Source organism: Lepisma saccharinum, chromosome 22 (assembly GCF_977018435.1).
Source record: "Lepisma saccharinum chromosome 22, izLepSacc3.1, whole genome shotgun sequence".
Lineage (NCBI taxonomy): Eukaryota > Metazoa > Arthropoda > Insecta > Zygentoma > Lepismatidae > Lepisma > Lepisma saccharinum.
In genome coordinates, this window is record NC_139250.1 from 65865624 (window position 1) to 65885976 (window position 20353).

Genomic DNA, 20353 nt, shown 5'->3' on the forward strand with positions numbered 1-20353 from the left:
AGAAGCAATCAATGTTTTTGTGCCGGCCCTGTGTAAAGAAATTCCTAACCTTGTTTTGATTATCCAGTATAATGTCATCAAACACAACAACAGAATTATCGAGACATTCATGAAGTGGCTTAACATCCGGTTCAAAAGTGGCAATATCCAATCCATCATATAGCTTCATCAGCTGCTGATATTTTAATTGTTCCAAGCTCTTAGAGAAAACATACAAGTGCCTGTTTTTCCAGTCTAACCAGTTGGGTGCCAATAAAAAATTATCAACCATTAGTGTAGTTTTACCACAAGCAGATGGCCCAACAATAAGACATCTAATATTATCAGGCAGCAGCACTCCATTTCTCTTATTCTGCTGTTCAGGTTCTGGCAGCCTTTTTATAACATCCCAGGTGCTCATATTATCACTTTGTTTGCATCGATCCAGCTGTGTTCTGGAAGTCCTAGCCATTTGACAAATAACTTGTTGCCTTTTCTGCGGATGATTTTTTCTATGAGATATGTGTCAGGCTGTTTAGTTTTGCTGAGCTCTTGTTCATAGAATCGGCCTTTGAGAATTTCTCCTCGGTGATCCTTTATTATATAAGTGTTAAGGGTCCCGGGTTTAACTTGAACTACTGTAAATAATTCGGTGCTCCAGTTTCTAGTAAAGCCTCTTTTGAATAAGTGCTTATATTTGCTGATTCTTACTTGATCACCCACCCTGTATTTGGCCCTTCTTGTTGTTGGCTGGTATCTAGGATAATAAACAGTCCTGATTAATTTTTGCTCATCAGATGAAGTTACTTCAGAGGGTTTCATGTTGATTGTGGAATGGACCGAGTTGTTATATTTATGTAGAAGTTCTGGAAGAATATTAAGCCATTTATAATTACCTTGAAGTGTAAATTGTTTATACATAAGATTTTTTAGGGTTCTGTTGAATCTCTCTACAATTGAGGCTTTGAGATCACTGTAACTCGAGTAATGTTTTATTGCCTGGCTTTTAATAAATTGTTGAAACACTGAGTTATAAAATTCTTTGCCATTATCTGTTTGCAAATAGCGCGGTGATCTTCCTGAATGATTGATGATTGTCCTGATGGCTTCTGTAACACATTTTCCAGTCTTGGATTTGAGTGGCACAGCCCATGCAAATTTTGAAAATGTGTCTATCACAGTGAGTAGATACTTGTAGCCCTTGTTGATTTTGTCTAAGTTTTTCAACTGCCCACTTGACAACTCAATCAAGTCGCTCTGCCATAAATCATCTATGCCTTTTGTGACTACTGGGAGTCTCTTAAAATTATGTCTGGCTTGTCTGTGTAATTCATCAACAATAATTTGTCTAGACATGATATGAAAACAAGAATATTGCAACTATAGGGTGTTCAGCAGCTGAGACTGCAGGATTTTCTAAATATAATTTGTCTCCTATTTGTATTTTAAATTCCAGAGAGCCATCATCTTCAGTATAGGCTGTTTCTAATGTATTGGGATCTGTAAAATCCTCTAACTCTACACTGGTGATTTTCACTTTGTTCTCAGCATTTGTTATTGATAAGGTAGGGTAGTGGTGTGCCTGTGGCTGATGCCAATATTTGATCTTGATTGGTCTGAGTGTACCCCCAACAAAAAACTGGTAATAAAATTGTGCAGGGGACAGCATATATATTTTGCCACCTTGTGTAAATGGTGAATCATATTCTTTGTTGGGGATACTGTACAATTCAAGAATTACTGTATGTTTTGGATTCTCGATTATGCCCGTTATTTCTTTTTCTGCTGTGAGCAATCTGCTTGTTACAGATTCAAGGTGCTCATTGATGGTCCTAACAACATCATCATGGCCTGGCTTGATCTTTACGTCCACAACAAGTTTCTTGTATTGTTGCACAATCTCTTGAAGCTGGGTGGCAAAAACAGACAGAGCATTTGCTTGATTGGATTCCATGGTCCCTAGCTGTTGCTTGATATTAGCTACAATTTGTTGCAAATTTTCAACAACTGCCAATTTTGAATTTTGAGCAGTAAGATCATGGACCTGTCTTCTGATATCCTCAAACAGGGCATGCAATTCATTAATATGTTGATTGGTTGGAAGAGTGGCTACTGTCTGAGTGAGTTGTTTGATCTCTGCTTGGATATTCTTGATATCTTCTGATTTCAATATCCTATTCACAGCTCTCTTAATATTTTTAAGTTCCTGTGATGTGGGAAGATTTGAAACTGTATTCTGCAAAAATTCAAGTGCCAATTTTACATTGTTTAATTCAGATGCATCAGCCACATTTTGCATAGCATTTTGGAGCAGGGCTATATCTGCCTGAGAGGGTGTGGATTGTTGTAAAATTTCAAGTTTTGTTTGGATATCATCGATCAAGTGATGAAAATGAGATAGTTCAGATTCGGTGTTGAGGTTTTCAAGCTTTGTGATCTGTTGCTGGACACTGACAAGTGTGTCTACAATCCCAGGCAATCTGGATTCTAATACATTTGCCAAATCACTTTGCACTGCTGCTATTGTACCTTCAAGATGGGTTATGGTACTTTGAATTTTTCCAAAATCTTCATATGTTTCAAGTTGCAGCTTAATATTTGCAACACTCCGAGTTATTGCATTCAAAGCATCAGAAGATGGCAAATTGTTCATAAAATTTTCAAGTGTCTCAATTTTTTCTTTAACCTCGGCTATGGCATTGTTTAGAGGGTCCAGATTAGGTATCTGGAGTGACTGAATCTGTTCTTTTAGAGTGGAAATCACTAGATCAAAATCTTCTTGTGATTTTATGCTTTTGACAATTGTTTGGAGCTGTGCCTGGACATTATTTATCTGCTCTTCCAATTGCTGTTTCAATTGCTCCGAGTTGGTGGCCTGGGTCTTAAATTTGGCTTGAAGAGCTGCTACAGCTTCTTCCAAACTTTGAAAATTATCTAATGTGGCCAAATCAGTATATTTCTGAAGCAACAATTTGAGTTCAGAATCAATTTTAAGAAGAGGGTCCATGCATTGTGATTGCAAATTTGTAATTTCTAATTGAAGACTGGCATTGAGTGTGGTTTGTAAAGCTTGTAAATCACTTCTTAATTTCTTGACTCTGACATCAAGCATAAGAATCTCATCACTGTGATCTTCATGTCTTGTGTGGCCAAATATATCATTAGGCATTTTCTTTTACTGGTTATTTATTATAGAGTATCTGATTCTTAATTCTATAAAAAAGGGTATAAGCTTGTCATATGATCCCGGGACCTCAATATATAAGCAGTCACCAGCAGAAACCGTATATACAGTGCCAGAAATCATGTTTGAGTGCTTGATTCTATAAATATTTCTCCCTACTGAAATTTTAACATCACCCTCAGGGGTTGTAATAAATTGCAATTGCCCACCTACAGGTAATTGGTAATGATTTAAATTATTGTTAAATATGTACAATGTTTTGCCTGTTTCATCATCATTATCTGTAAGTATGCTGTTCAGATGAATAATTAACAAGCCACTCAGTTTAGACATTACAGATTGTAAATCAGGAGAGGGTTGTGGTGTGGGCAGGTCCATAATAGCCTGTTTTTTGAACCCAAATAAGTTCATAGGCATGTTTATTTATTTCAAATCATGCTCTGGAATTGGGCATTGTTTCCCATTTTTCAAATCACAATGCCCCCAAGGTAAAGTATGTATGCCACATGACAAAATGCATCTCTTATCATCATGTGGGTCCAGGGCCACTTTTGTTACAATATTTGAAGTCAACAAGTGATTCTCACTCTGAATTCTATTTTCTGATGTTCTGATTGAACTCTGTGATTTGATGCAATTTTTGTAATCTTCAAATACAAGCTCTTTTTCAACAGTTACTCTGCCAATGCCCTTGGCCTTTTTGGCAACAGCACCACTACATGTTTCAAAACTGTACATCTTGGCTCTTAACCCAGCAAATGCCACAATAACATCACCAAGTGTCTCATCTTTTAACTTGCCAGGCACCTTTTTGTTGTGGTGTTGTTGAATCTTTGTATGTTCACTGGTATCAAAATATTGAAACAATTCAGGCTGTGACATATCTTGATAAACATCTTCTGTTTGAATTTCAAGAATAAAACTATCCGTGTCCATGTACAATAATTTTACACGATCACCATAAAAAGGTTTCAGCACGTCATAATATAATATTAACATATGTAATTTGGACAATTCCAATATCACAGCCCCTACATAAATAGGTTTATCAAACTTGATCTTTGTTTTCATCATGTTGAAAAGTGCCATGTACTCATCATAAATTCTTCTGTAATTGAAGTTGGGCTTTGCAACGAATTTTTTGCTCCGGCTGGGGTCAGTAATTATTTTAACATCGGTATGTTTCCTGACATTTTCAATTGTTTTGCCATACACTGAATTCACCATCAATTTAAACAAGCCCTTATCAAATTGGCTCTTTGCAGATGTTCGAAGCTCCGTATTTGTATCAATGTATGGTTTCAACCATCCTGAGTGCCTGAACCTCAAGACTTTTCCAACTTTGGTCACTTGAACACCATGTTTCATCAGGAATTGGAGGTTTTTATAATATATGACATAACCCTGTTTTGGCTCCAGTGTCGTCATGAGCTTCTTCTGTTTAGAGCCAGGCGCGCACTGAACCTCGGGAATTGGGGGCAGATCAGAAAATTTATTGTGTAAATCATCAGGAATTGTCAGATCAACCTCTAAGAAGAGTCCATACTCACTGTCATCAAAATTCTGAAGATCTTCAATATTGAAATCTTCGACCCACTCAAGCTCTGCATATGGCAATTTATCCATCATAGCATGACCATAGAGGTTGTTTGCATCCACATACGTTATATAATTTGATGGCCGTGCTGGATCATAATCAGGCATATACTTGTTATTTGCTCTGGCATATCTCTGGGGACATTGTACCACCCCTCCTCTTATACATTCCTCCATAAACAGATACTTATCTTGATCGTGGATTAGATCCAATTGCATTTTGGTGTTGAAAAACATTGCAGACCATGCTAGGCCCGGGGCACTGAAAAAATATATTGGGTCCAGTCCATAATTTTGCATGGAAGATTTTCTGAATGCCTGCAATATATCAGCTAAGAGAGTGACATCAAGTTTCAAATATGCCATGTGATAATCACCAAATGTCTTGCATTTTAAACTGTTCCACATCAATTGGGCATGGTGATAATCTTCATCAGTGATTCCAGATCCTCTGATTTTGCTGTAAAATGCTTCTTGTGGTGGCAGGGAACACTCATCAAATTTAGAAAAACCTGTAACATAGTCATATGGATATACACCCTTCCGCCTAATTAATTTCAGGTCCTGATCTGGAAACGAGGCACGTGTGATTTTCAAGTCATCATCAGATAATTGAGAGGCCAGTGTATCCAGGCTAGCAGATAAAAATCTGTAAGAATCAAGAAATCTTATGTGAATAGGAACACCATCAACTTTAATTATCTTGCTAATAGATATATATTTTTCATCATTTTCAGCTAAAATATTTAAATTCTGCTTCTCAAACCCCTCGTACCAGATCAGATGATGGAAATCATAATTGGATGCTCCATGGCAGAATATGGGGATAAATCTTGGTCTCTTGATCTTAATATTACAGCTATTACACAGGGCCTGTATATATCGACCATCTGTATGAGAATGGTGTTTCACCTTGATATTTGTATCTGAAAATTCAGAATCACATACCGGGCATTTTTCTGCATTGTTGAAATCCTCAATCTGTTCCTCTGTTAAAGGCAACATAGGCTTTGATATTAATAAGATGTTAGATGCTATGTCACGGCACACATTTTCTATTCTATGTGCAAATTCTTTGATGGCATTTGGTCCCTTGTATGAATCTATTTTAATAACAACACCGTCCCGTACAACCACATAACAAAAGCTGGAAGGTTCATGTTGCTGGTATGGTGTACTTGATGATTCTTCTGGATCTGGGCTACAGAATGCAATAGGTTTGAGGTTCGATTCGAAATCACAGACAATATATGCTGGGTGTTCCAACAAGGCTTCAAATTTTTTGAATTCTGCTTTTTCACTTGGATTGGGCATCACCATATGAACAGGTTTATGGTTGCCACAGTATTTCAGATGCTCTTTTAACTTGTTTTTTGCAATTTCTGCATTTTTTTCACGAATCCCATTTACCATTTTTTGACCATCAAATACAGTCAAACATCTTCTGCACAACTTGAATATTGTATGAGTTTTGTCTAGTTGTTTTCTGACTAAAGCTTCAAGACTGTGTATCAGAGTGTAATGATGTATGCCATCCCTTTCAATTAAGAGCAAATCAATCGGAACAGAAGATTCATCATCAAGTGTACTGATTCTGAGAGGTGCTATCAAAGAATTGCCACGTCCAGTGGAACAAATAAATACATTAATAGATAATTGTTTGCCATTGATGTGCCTGGCCCTTTTTTCAAATTTATCAATATTCTGAACTGACATTGGATATTCCAAACCCTCCATTGCATCGTCAAAAAGATGTTCATGTTGTTTGTAATAACTTATTCTCTCAGGATGCCTTGAAACTGGATACAAAGCAGCTAAAATACACCACAAAAAACATTTCTGGTCGGCATTTTTTATATTAACCACGGCTCTTTTGTTTTTGATATTGTCAGGTAATGGCAGATAAGTGGATCCTTGTAATGGGCTGAATTCAGAAATATTAACATATAACTTGTGTGATGAACCGCATAGGCTCCATCCGGACTCTTTTGCCGCAAATTCAGAGTGTTTGATGTTCAGTTGATTTATCAAGCTGCTTATTATTGTGTCTGAATTTGCGTTTGAATATACCGGTACAGTTTCTGTTAAGTGGGGCTGTGTAAATTTTGTGCCATTTGGTTTCTTATATTGTACAAACAATTTGAGGGATAGCTTATAAGAGCCATTTTGTGCATTAAGAATTGCCTGCAGATCAGAATTTATACTGTTCAAGAAATTCTCAATGCCGCATCTTAGCTCTGATACAAACTGGTAATCCTTAAGTTGGGCATTAAAACTGCTACGGGTAGGTGGTGCATAGCGTGGCTGTTTTGCTGCTCTGGCATTAACAGGTGCTTCGTGCCTTCTTTTCAGACCAGATGTAGATGGTTGAGAGGGCAATGCAGATGACTGTACAGAGCAAGTATCTTTATGTTTATATGTGAAATATTCCATGTTGTATTTTCTATTGCATTTGGGGCAAATTTTTGTGGGAGTTTTGTATTTGTCCGGATTACAAATTTTTTGATGCTTGGCCCAATTGGGGCTGGATATATTTTTATTGCATTGATTACAATATTTTTGATTCGGCATTTTTGTTGTTGTTTATTATATACAATTTCCTGGGTTTCAATTCAAAACTTTATACTGGATAAAAATATCAGTTGGGGTTCAGCACTGTACTTTGTATGTGTGTATGTATATATGTGTGTATACACTTAATATTTTTGGGCTTTGGTATTTATATAAAATTTCCTGGGATTCAATTCAAAACTTTATGCTGGATCAGTTGGGGTTCAGCACTGTGCTTTGTGTGTGTGTGTATGTGTGTATGTGTATTAATAGTTTTGGCTTTGGTATTTATATACAATTTCTTGGGGTTCAAATTCAAAACTCTATGCTGGATCAGTTGAGTTCAGCACTGTGCTTTGTATGTATATGTATATATGACCTTACTTGGATTATTCCGCCAATCCAGCAATGGTGAAGAATCTGCACTGTACCCTGGCTTTTATAGTTTTACAGAGCCAATAGAAACACTGTAGGGGTGCATTCAGAAACATGAGCTATTCTCTAACATTTTTGCCGAAGTACTTTCTTCTGAGTGTATCCCGTTTTTCTGCTGAGCGTACATGCAATCCCGACCGCAGCGCCTCCACGCTTAGGGGAGCGGAATTGTCTGGAACTAACCCGGCGCGGCGGTGGACAACTCTGGAACTAATCGATCAGAATAAAACTGCCCGAGCTCGCTCTAATAAGACTCAATGCAGGCAAATAGAACTGTGCACCGTGCGGAAAGTATCGATCCCACCGCTTTGGGGCCGTCATGCGCACATATTGTTTAAGTATTGATCTTATATTTTCTCGGGGCTTGATTTTATATATGCAGATTACAACAAATAAACTGAATATAACAAATGCAAAATATCCTAGTTTCTATTCAATCCTTTTATGTGAATTGAAGAAACCAACAATTCACATATCCCCATACCGCCATATGCTTGTCCTATTATTTCACTAATAGGCAATGTTCTCGAAGAGTCCTAATAGGCAATGTTCTCGAAGAGGCCTAATAGAACAAGATACAGCGGTATGAGAAATATGTGAATTGAAAATATTTTAGTAATATACGACGTCTAAGAAAAGGAATATTCAGCTCCAAAGTACTTTGTCTAATGCTTGCTACCATTTCCCTATTACTGGCAAAAGAAGTTAAAAATGTTGACATAATGAAAAAAATGGACTTGTTCCCAAGTATTCACCGAGTTCAGGCATTTGCACATAGATGGGTCTGTTGTCACGGAGCAATTCTAGAAGAATTACATTGTCTTAATATTAGATATGTAAATTGAGCCTGGTGGCCAATTGAACTTAAACCAGAAATAAATATGTATGTGTGTGTGTGTGTGTGTGTGTATATATGTGTGTGTGTGTGTGTGTATGTGTATGTGTGTATGGCCTAGTTTTAAGTGTGGCCACAAGAGGGGCATATTTTTAACAAATTTATGGATAACAATCACACAGAAGTGCCTTTTGTAAGTATAAACAAATCAATCTGAGAGGGTCATACTTTCTGAGGAAATTCCCGAGGGCATTTTCACAAAAATCTTAGATTAGACAAGATTCCACACTTGAACAAAAAGCTCATATGCTCATGTTAAGCTTGTTTTAAGTATAGCAAATCCAGTGAGGAGGGGTTCATACTTTCTCGGGTTTATAGTAGTATCAATACTACTACTTGCTTAAACTAATAAACATAATAGGCCTCGTACCAAGTATTATTTTGAAGACACCTTATCACCACTACTTATAAAAACTTATAAAAACTGAAAAAACCCATAGGTGTCTGTGAAGAAAACCAGAAGTAAACCGGAAGTATACCGGAAGTAATCCGGAAGTAAACCGGAAGTAGACCCTAAGTAGATATATGGGGGTGTGGGTGTAGGTGTGGGTGTTACGTACTTTAACTCGAAAGAAATTATGACACTCGTACGAAATACGAGATGAAAAATCACAGAGTTGTAATACTCTAAAATCGACAAAAACATCGCCAAATAAATTTTCCACCGTGCTTAAATTAATAAAAATAATAGGCCTCGTACCAAGTACTATTTTGAACCGCTCCAATTACACTACTCATATGCTCTGATGGTTTACCGAAATGTGTACTCTGTGGAAAATACATCAGCACTGTATGGGAGGTCATTATATTGAGTTGGAAGTCTGTGGAAGAGCGATCTTTTTTGAATTTCCAGTCTAGGCTTTTTTGTGTAAAATAGATTTGTGTTGCGTGTTGTGCGCATAGCCACCCGAAAGTGGAATTCCTGGAGGAGTGTGTTGCTACGGATTTTGCCATTGACAATTTTGTAAAGATACTTAAAATCATTCAGTAAACGGCGCTGATAGGGAGTCTGTAAGTTTAGAAAAGACAAGAGATGGGGAGGTGAAAAATTGCATAAAGAGGGAACCCTGTAACGAACTATAGACAGGTAAAAGTTAAGAACAGAATCGATTGTAGAGAGCTGAGTGGGATACACCATGGAGCAGAGAGGAGAGCAGTATTCTATTATTGGGGAAATGAATGATTTGAAGTATAAAGTGAGGGCTGAGATATCACTAATTTCGGTGAAACGACACAGTAAACCTAAGAGACACATTACCGTTTTTTTTATTTGATTTATTTTATTTTACTTCACGTTTTGTGCCTCTTGGCTAATTGGCGAAGATGGGGATGAGAGATGAAATTGATGAATGGACATTCACAAACAATCATGCCATTCATCGAAAGAGTCCGCCCGTTTTTCTTGTGCCTGTTATATGTTCTTCAAATGTGAGATTTTGGTCAAAAACAATGCCTAGGTCATTCCATTCCATACATGGGCCAATAACAAGAGCATATGTTCAAAAAGCAACATTTAATTTCATCGAAAATGTCACAGGTATGTCACAGTATATTTGCTCTCCATTAGATATGGCATTCCGACGGCACATTGGTAGCGTTGTCGCCTTGTAATGAAGGGGTCCAAGGTTCTATACTCGGTGGAATTACATAGTGTTTCGGATCCCACTCTAGACTGTAGGACCAGTCCATATTAGCCTGACTGTGCATAAAGTGGACTTACGAAACACCAACTCATCTCAATCTATCCGTTAGATACGCAACAATATGTATTATTTCAATATGTATGAGAAAAATGTCGATACATAACGGCAGGAGTGAAGGTTTAATAAAGGCTGACTACAATAACATGTAACTATTTACATATACGTGTTTGAGCTTCATCTAAATATGTTTTAAAGGGAATTCTGGAACGCATCGAAGCAGAACCAGTTGTTCTACAGCGATTACTTGAAGACTGTTGGGAATCTGAACATTACAAATGTCAAGGATTTTCCCAAATTCAGAAGCGATATTCGGATACCTAATATATCTTTGTCCACAATTCAGAAAGAGGTAAGTGAAATGCATCTTTCAGAGAAAATTAAATTTTGTGTAAGGATGAGTAGTTGTATTTTATAGAGATCCACAAGATCCGTTCGGTCGTTTCAATCCTTTTGGTTGTTTTTCAATTTTCTTGGTCGAAATGCATTCCTACTTTTGTTTTCATGACCTTTTACGGGCTACGTTAACCTACAAGGGTTTTTTCTTGTCTACGATTTTATTTGTTATGAACTTTTACGATCTTACGTGATATAACTTAACCTATTCGCTTCTTTTACTATCCTTTACGAGTTAGAAAAAATACACATCCTTTTGACTTACTTGTGTAGTAGAGTGAAACGGTATGAGCTGGACATATAATTTGACCCACGTTTGTAGTAAGTGACACGGAAGGAGCAGGCAATATACTTTGACCTACTTTTGATTTTCCAATTTTTTACGTGCTAAGCTAACCTTAAAAGGAGAAAAATAACGTTAGGGTCTCCGGCAACACCTTTAACCAATTTTAGATCTCTCGCAAATTTGCACCTTGTTTCTTCTTACTCTAAACGCGTCTCTTGACCTACTTCTTTTTGTTTTTTACGATCTTTTACGTGAAAAATTAATCTACATGACCTTGCTAATTCAAAAAAATAAAATTGACCAAAGGTGTGACCGTCCGAGATTCTGTCGAAATTATGAAGGTATAGACGGTGCTAAACGCTAAAAGCAATCATCCATTCGAAAGTGAGGACTTATTTGTGGACCCTTGAACTTTGGTTCAACAAAATTTTCTACATGTACTCTGCATCATCAAAATCTCCCCGTTTTCGACTCTTAGGTTTTTTTCACACAGGTCTTGGAAAATATTTTCAGAGGGACTTACGACATTTCGAATTTCCAGTCGGAGAGGACATGCTAATGCATGTAGAACATTTTCGCCTCCCTTGACCTCTCGGGACCTCCATTTTTTTGCTACGTCGTCAGGAAGTATTTCTCGCCGTTTTCGAGATCTAGAATTTACTGTAAATTTACGATTTTTCTGAATGGTGTAAGAAATGCTGTGAAGAAAACTTTGTTACTTGTATTTTTAAGTTGAAGCTTCAAAACTTGTTCTCTGACCCTCTCGTTGTTGACATCTTGGACGAATGACTTCTCTGCCACCAGGATTACACTGCACAACGTGTCGTCGGGAGAGGATTGTGAAATTCGCACGCTATCTTGATGTTTGTTCTGTCGTTGACCAGAACCTGCGCCTTCGACGTGTTGATGACGAACATGGCTCTGTGCATCTTGAATTTGATTGGAGTGTAGTACACGTCCACGTTACCCTCGGTCACTCTTTTGTAAGCGGACTACGCTGCGTATAATTTAAGAAAATCATTTTGTGCTATGTCGAGTTTGTAATTCTTGCGCTGGAAATCTTCGTTCCTTCCGTTCTTGAGGTCTGCGTTCTTGATCTTGCAGTTGTCGCATTTGCTGGAATCTTTTTCCTGGTCGTTATCGAGTCCGGTCTGAAGAGGCACAAAAACGAAATCTGGCATGTCGAACTGTACGTTGTTGAACTTCGTCGTGACGTCGAATTCGTAATGGTTGCCCGAAGCGAATTTCTGCACGCACTGGTAACTGTAAAATTGAACGGGTACCTGTAGATTTTTCAAGATATCCGCTTTGTACTTTCGGTCGTGGTTGGTTTCGTATTCCACAACTTGAATTCTCATCTCCATATTTTGAATGATGTATTTTGCTGCTTCGGGCAAAGTGTTTGGAAACGGAATGATCCAGTCCGGAACCAAGTTACTGTATAGCATCAAAACGTTGTTGTCGTTCGATGATCTGCGAAAATTGATTCTCAAACCTAGTTTCCACATGATCTCCTTGTAGTCCGAGATGAAACCCTGAAGTAGACGCATGGGAAACAGTACCGTGTGATTTTTCGTTGATATTTTCCTTCCCGCTTCAAATCCTCTTGCTTGGTAGTAAGCGGCATCTGTTTTCGAAAGTTTCAACGTTCCCACTACTGTGGAAGTGATTCCTGGATAATTGACTCTATCGATTACCCTTCCGTTTTTTCTGATTTCAACCTGCGAAAACAGGTAGTGTACGAAGTTGTCCACGAGTTTCAAATTTGCGTTGGGAGGGGATGCATCTCCGTTTTCTTTTTTCACCACGTCGAATTTAACATACAGGTCTGATCTGTGAGGATGAACGAATCCGTCCCCTACGTCCACTTCGAACTCGAATTCCCGGTTCGGTTCGTTGAGATTTGCGAACTTGCGACGATGGCGGTGGAAAATGCTCCTACGAGATTCACAACCTCACCTTTTTCGTTTGTCACCAGCAATTCAATCTGTTCGATTCGATTGCGGCACATCAGAAAGTATATCGGCGACGAAGGCGTGAAGAAGATCGGTTACATGATTTCCGAATTTGGTTTGAAGGTCGCGATGATTCCCGTTTGTTTGTGACTTCCGATATTGTCTGCTTTTGTGATTTTGCCTTCCGCCACGTTGCAGTGAACGTTCAGAGTCTCGGTGGCCAGGAAGTTTGGAATGTTGGCGTCGAAGTGTTAGATTCCATGTTCGAATTTTATGTTGTTCTCGAAACCCAAAAGTTCTCCGATCATACCGAGGTCCACGGTTTCCGTTGAGGACACCAACTCAACTCAGTGGGTCTCGTAATTTTCAGAGAGAAGTACTCCACTCGGTAATTTGGCTTGGAAGGTGGACAAATTGTACTGTCCCGGCATGATGCTTCTTTCTTCGTTTCCGACCTTCATGGTGTTGTTGTGTTCGGTCACATTAGGAATCAGATAAATGCTGTAGAATGCACGATGAGCTATGGATTGAGGATAGACGATATCGTCGTGCAACATGCGTTTCAAGCCCGAAGTTTCGTTGTGAGATGAAACACTCCTATGATGATGATCTTTTAGGTTCCACGATGATTTATGGAAATCTCGAATTGATGTGTTATTTATTCGAGACAGAAAGGCGAGCATGGAAAAGCAAAGATGAGCGCAGTTCACTTCGTCAAAACCTTAGATTCTTTGTAGTATAGGTTGGAAGCTTTGAGATAGTTTACTAAACCCGAAGGTGTAACACCTCCGGAGGAATCGATAACTAAACCGTTATTGTTTCAATTTTTGGGATAACGTATCCGGTGCCTGACTGGATTTTCGTAATTTCCCAAGTTGACGACCCTACACTCATTTTTTCTTACGGAGGATGGTAAAGAATCCGACATGAAAACTGCTCTGAAGTGCTTGATTCCCAACGGTTCGATCAGAGATTCAATGTCGCGGTTACTGATCTCATTTTCTTTTTTAAAACTTGCTCAAAGCGTTCTTCTTGATGCCTTTACCGTTTTCTCCATTTCCAGGTTGTAATGATTCTGTTCTTCTAATTCTACCTTGTCCTTTTTCGAGTCGATTACGGTTTTTGTACCCGTGCATGGAAACTAACAAAGTAGTCATTTGGAATATTGTAAAATCGAAAGTCACATTCGACGGAGACGACGTAAAAATTAATGTAGGTGCAAAAGATAGTTGGTCCAGGTACCCAGGTACGGTTGGACTTTGAGAACTCATCACCAAAAAATATCCCAAAGATTACCCGGACGAATATTATCAATGTTGCACAGATATATTAATATTGTCTAATGCTCTGTACCAAAACAACGACGCCACTCAGAATTGTGTCAAATCAAGCAGCGGAGAAAAATACAGGAATCTCATCAAACCTATTTGGAACGATATGAAAAGTGAAAGCTGTGTCCAACGCTACAACACGTTACCGAAGGAATTCGTGTGGGTTGACGACGTTAGTAAACTCGTGGATCGTTTACTTGTCATAGCAGGCGGATAAAATGTAGGTAATCGTAACTTTTACAACGAGAAAGTAAGAATCGAGGACATGATCAGCACCAAACTCTACAACTTCATCGTGAACGACAGAATAGAAATATGGTACCTGATCAAATAATCAACACTATTCCTCCGTAATTTTGGAACGAGGCAGAAGGCAAGGTACTCGTGAACAACATCATAAACAAATGTCCGTTCAAAATTCACATCCCAGGTTACCAGTGCTGCAGACCGGGTACCAAACTCGAACTACGTTTGGAAAAAGTAGACAGTGGAGTGAATCCGTAGAACATGCAAAGATCACGACATCGCTTACAACACTCACACAAATCTAGATGCACGTCACGAAGCATATAAAAATTTGGAACATGCAGCCTTCGGGAGATTCATCAGTAGGGATGCTTCTCTGGGAGAACGGGTTGTAGGTTTGGGCACGACTATCGCCATGAACACGAAACGAAAATTAGGATTGGGTCTATAAATAACACTCGTAAATAAGACGCAACTTCTTCCCGTACTGTTGCATAACACATTTACGTTCATTTTCGATAAAAGTGACGGGAACATCGACTTGTTCAAAGTAAAGCAGAAATTTCGTGCACAGTACAAAATTGTTCTCATGGATCACCTTCGGAAAATATTTGGTACAAAAAAACTAGCACGATCTCGACGCCTTTTTCCTGGCTGCAGGAAAAAATTAGACAATAGGTTCAATGAGTTTCACAAGGCGAGACAAGGAATGAGACGATAGACCGACGATTGGAATAGGTCCAACCTGGAAACAGGTAGCATCTTCGCACACCTCATCGCGTTGTCCCAAGCACGAACTTTCTTCTTGGACTCCCACGATATATAAATAACCGATTCTCAAAATAAAATAAACTTATCACGTGATACGAGTGAGACAATTTTTTTTGTTAATATACAGCGTGAGCACAAAAACACTCCCTGGTTTTGAAAGGGTATAACTTTAATACCAAAAGTAGTATTCAACAGAAATGTTCACAGCAGTTGTAAAAACTCATAAAGTTTTCGTGGTGTTCATTTGAATTACAAATGCTCAATGTGAGCGCCATCTGTTACGCGGAAAACATCGAGACGATGATCCATCTCCAACCACACCTTCTCAATCGTATCCGGTGTGATGAAGTTGACAGCTGTACTGATGCGTTCCTGAAGATGATGCAAGGTTGTGGGTAGTGGAGGTACATAGACCTGGTCCTTCACGAACCTCCAAAGGAAAAAGTCACAAACTGTCGTGTCCGGTGATCGTTGCGGCCACTTGCATAGATTTTGATCATTGGGTCCAGCTCGTTCTATCCAACGGTGTGAGAGGTTGTCATTCAGAAAGCTGCGTACAGATTAATGCCAGTATGGTGGCGCTCCATCTTGTTGTAGAATGAAGTCACATCTCTCTGCAGAAAGTTGAGGAATTATCCTGTAACGTAGCATTGTTAAGTGGCTTTCACCTGTGATTGTTGGCCCCTCAAAGAAGAACGGACCGTACACTCGACGCTCTGACACTGCACAAAAAACATTCACCTTGGGTGAGTCACGTTCCACATCAAGAGTGGCATGCGGATGCTCGCTTCCCCAGATCCTAACATTATGCCTGTTCACTTTTCCACTGAAGTGGAAGGTCGCCTCATCAATAGAAATGATCTTTGTCAGAACGGCTTCATCTTTCTTCTTAAAGTATGGATAGTCTCGCAAAACTCACGTCGCTTTACCTTGTCTTGTGGTTATAACTTTTGAACCAATTGCAGCCGGTACGGGTGAAAACGCAAACGCTTCCGTAAAATCTTGCTTACTGTACTTTGTGGCACCTGCAACTGCAGCTGGCTTGACGTGAAGATTTTCTGGGACTGCGCATGCTCCACAATTTCCTCAGAGATGGACGGTCGGCCAGAATGTTCTTTTCTTTGATCACAACTGCATCCTCTCTCAACAAATGTTTTATGCCACTGCAGAATGGATTTGTGTGTAGGTGGATCAACATTAAACTTCACGCTGCACTCTCACAACACTGCTTGTTTTGGCAAATTCTAACACGCACCAGCTTCTTTGCTGCGGAATGAACGCCATTTTTGATGTTACTGCCCTCTAGCTACCGAATTTACAACTAGCGATTCTGAAAAGAAAGATATTAAAATATTTTGAGTTAACTGAGCTTTGGATATCAATTTTATCAAAATATTCAAGTAACTATTAATTTTATGACATCTTGAAACCAGGGAGTGTTTTTGTGCTCACGCTGTATATATATATATATATATATATATATATATATATATATATATATATATATATATAATATAATATATGTATGTATATATATATAAATAACAGATTTTAAAGAAAAACTTATCACGTGAATTATTCACATACCTAGCAATATCAAATCATCGTGCTGAGTGAGACAAAAAAGTTTTCCAGAATATATATATATATATATATATATAACAGATTGTCAAAAATAAGAAAAAATATATCACGTGAATTTTTTCACAGACATAGCGAGAAATCACATCACCGCTTTGAGTGAGACAAAAACAGAATATGTACAGGGCGTTTCGTAAGTTCGTTTACAACGCTTGGGAGGTGATTGTTAAAGTGAAAATAAGGTGGAAAGTTCATATAACGAAATTCCGGCTTTGTTGCCGAGTTATTGACGTTTGAAAGGTAGGAAAATGATTTTCCGAAGTGAATAATGGCAAAACGGGTGGAGAGAAGTCGTCGGTGTTGGGCGGTCCACTAAGAAATTGGATACGCTCTTGTGAAAAAATCAGGCGGAAATGTTGTGTAATGTCGGCGCAAGGAATTCCCCAAAGGACGCGAACGATGATGTTGACGGGAGTGGGGTGGTTGTGCGTTCTGCGTAATCTGGTATCGACGAAAATTGGGATGTGTTGAAGGGCATCATGACGTAAAATGGAAGAAAATGAACTGTCATATGTTGCATACCCTGAAGGGTAAATGGGTGTCCGTATGATCTGACGTTAAGTACCACATCTCCCGCTAGGGGCGCCAACAGTGTAGCTTTTCCTCATGAAGGAGCGCACGTGTCTGTGCCATTCGTGCTTCAGGTGCTGTTCCAGTAGCAGGTTGTTGAACATTCACTGTTGAATGGAAAGTTGTGAGATTCTTGGACAGTAGTGTTGGCCAAACATTTGAGCTAGCAGTGTTACGTGTTAATTCATAGTCACAGCCCATCGTGTTCTGTGAAGTGTACTAGTGTTAACGGCCATAAACACTTGTAGTCCGGTGTAAGGAATGACTGCAAACACGTCCCAAGACCTGGCGGACATGCATCTGATTTATGGAGAGTCTGGAAGTAATAGCCGTGCTGCAAGGCGTCTGTATGGAGCACGTTTTCCAAATAGGGTGTTACCATCGCACACCTTATTTCAAACTGTAGACACTCGACTTCGGGAAACGGGATCAGTGTTGCCACCTTGTCGAGAAGTTGGACGACCGCGAAGTGTGCGAACACGAAGGTATGTGGAGGATGTGCTAACTGCAGTGATGGATCATCCAGGCACCAGTACGCGCGCACTAGCTCACGAACGAAACACCTGCCATGTGAATGTGTGGCGAGTCCTGGCAGAAGAGGGGATGCATCCGTAGAAATTGTAGAAAGTGCAAGACCTTTTACCTCGGGACTTTGGCCCACTTGAGGACTTTTGCCAATGGTTTGTTCATGAAATTCAAACTATCCCCAATTTTCAGAATACGGTGCTATGGACTGATGAGGCTTTCTTCACGAAAATTGGTGTGTTCAATAGTAAAAACAGTCATTTGTGACCATTTGATTGGACCGTACATTCTCCCTGTTCGCCAATGTGGACCAACTTATGAAGCATTTCTCAGTGAGGTTTTGCCTGAACTACTAGAAGACGTGCCCTTGGCACTGAGAAAAATACTGTGGTTTCAACATGACGATGCACCCCCACATTTTGATCCGAATTTCCACCATTTCCTCAATACCGTATTCCACAACCAGTGCATTGGCATTAGAAGGCCAGTGCCATGACCACCTCGATCGCCTGATATTACGCCCCTGGATTTCTTCCACTGGGGAGAGATGAAACGCCTCGTTTACGAAACACCTGCCGTGTCAGCCGAGGACCTCATTGCCCGTATCAATGTATATGTAGCATCGATAGCAGAAACGCCGGGGTTGTTGGGTCCAACTCGACAATCCTTGATTTGCCGTTGTCGCCTCTGCTTGGAAGTACATGGTGGACACATTGAAAACCGTCTGTGATGAGGATCCCTTCTCATCTCCATTAAGCATACTGTGTGGCCTTCAGATTATGCAACCTATGACAGTTCATTTTCTTCCTTTTTACGTCGTGGTGCCCTTGGCTCAGGATTTTTTTTTGTTTTTTTGTGCCATTCAACACATGCCAATTTTCTTCGATACCAGCTCACGCAGAACGCACAACCACCCTACTCCCGTCAATATCTTCGTTTGCGTCCTTTAGGAAATCCCTTGCACCGACATTGCACAACATTGCACAACATTGCAGCCTGATTTTTTGACAAGAGCGTACCCAATTTCTTAGTGGACCGCCCAACACCGACGACTTCTCTCCACCAGTTTTGCCATTATTCACTTCAGAAAATCATTTTCCCACGTTTTCAGCGTCAATAGCTCGGGAACAAAGCCGTTTCCGGAATTTCGTTACATGAACTTTCTACCTTATTTTCACTCGTACAATCACCTGCCAAGCGTTGTAAACGAACTTACGAAACACCCTGTATATGTAACTAACATAGCATCATCATGAAGCCCAAGGTTGTCGTTTACGAAGTACCGTACTCGAATCTAAAGAATCTGGGTGCCATCGGTGGATTACTTACCAAGAAACAACGAGAGAAGATACGTTCTTGCTTGTCGAAAAGTCTTGGAATGTAATTGTTGCTCGGCACTCCTCAATTGAAACGATTGAAGCGTTCGAGAAACAAATCTCGCGCCGGAGGTGTCATATTCAGCATTCCAGCAATTTAGCGGCTTTGGGTGCCGTTGGAAGTTTGGCAGGTAGTAGCGCAGCGATAGAAAAAACCGTAATCTACTTGAAATAGAACAAGGTAGAATTGGAAGAACAGAAACGTCATAATCTGAAAAATCAGATAAAGGTAAAGGCGTCAAGAAGAACGTTTTGAGCAAGTTTTTTAAAGAAGAAGATCCGATCAGTAACCGCGACATTGAATCTCTGATCGCATCGTTGGGAATCAAACACTTCAGAGGAATTTTCATGTCAGATTATTTACCTACCTCCGTAAGAAACAAAGAGTGTGTAGTCATTAACTTGGACAATTACGAAAATCCAGTCAGGCACTGGATATGGTATATCAAACATTCCAACAATAACGCTTTCGTTTTCGATTCTTTCGGAGGTGTTGAACCTTCGGGTTTAGTAAACTGTCTCAAAGCTTCCAAACTATACTATAACGACGAAAGAATCTAAGGTTTCGAGGAAGTGAACAGCGCTCACCTTTGCGTTTCCAAGGTCGCTATTCTCTCTCGAATAATTAACACATCAATTCGAGATTTCCAGAAAGTATTGTGGAACCTGAAACATTATCAACATGGGAGTGATGAGAGGAGTACTTCTCTCTGAAAATTACGTAACCCACTGAGTTGAGTTGGTGTCCTCAAGGGAAACCGTGGACCTCGGTACGATCGGAGAACTTTTGAGTTTCGAGAACAACACAAAACTCGAACATGGAATCAAACACTTCGACGCCAACCTTCCAAATTACTGGCCATCGAGACTCTGAACGTTCACTGCAACGTGCCGGCAGGCACAATCACAAAAGCAGA

General features: G+C 39.5%; 1 protein-coding gene across 1 annotated transcript in view; it reads left to right on the top strand.

Annotated features, from left to right (window-relative positions):
• The window catches only part of LOC146004902 (uncharacterized), a 401464-nt gene that overhangs the window by 71072 nt on the left and 310039 nt on the right, over positions 1-20353 (top strand). The window contains exon 2 of the mRNA XM_083143930.1: positions 10538-10691. Within this exon, the coding sequence (XP_083000056.1) occupies positions 10538-10691 (154 nt within the window). The remainder of the gene's footprint in view (positions 1-10537; positions 10692-20353) is intronic.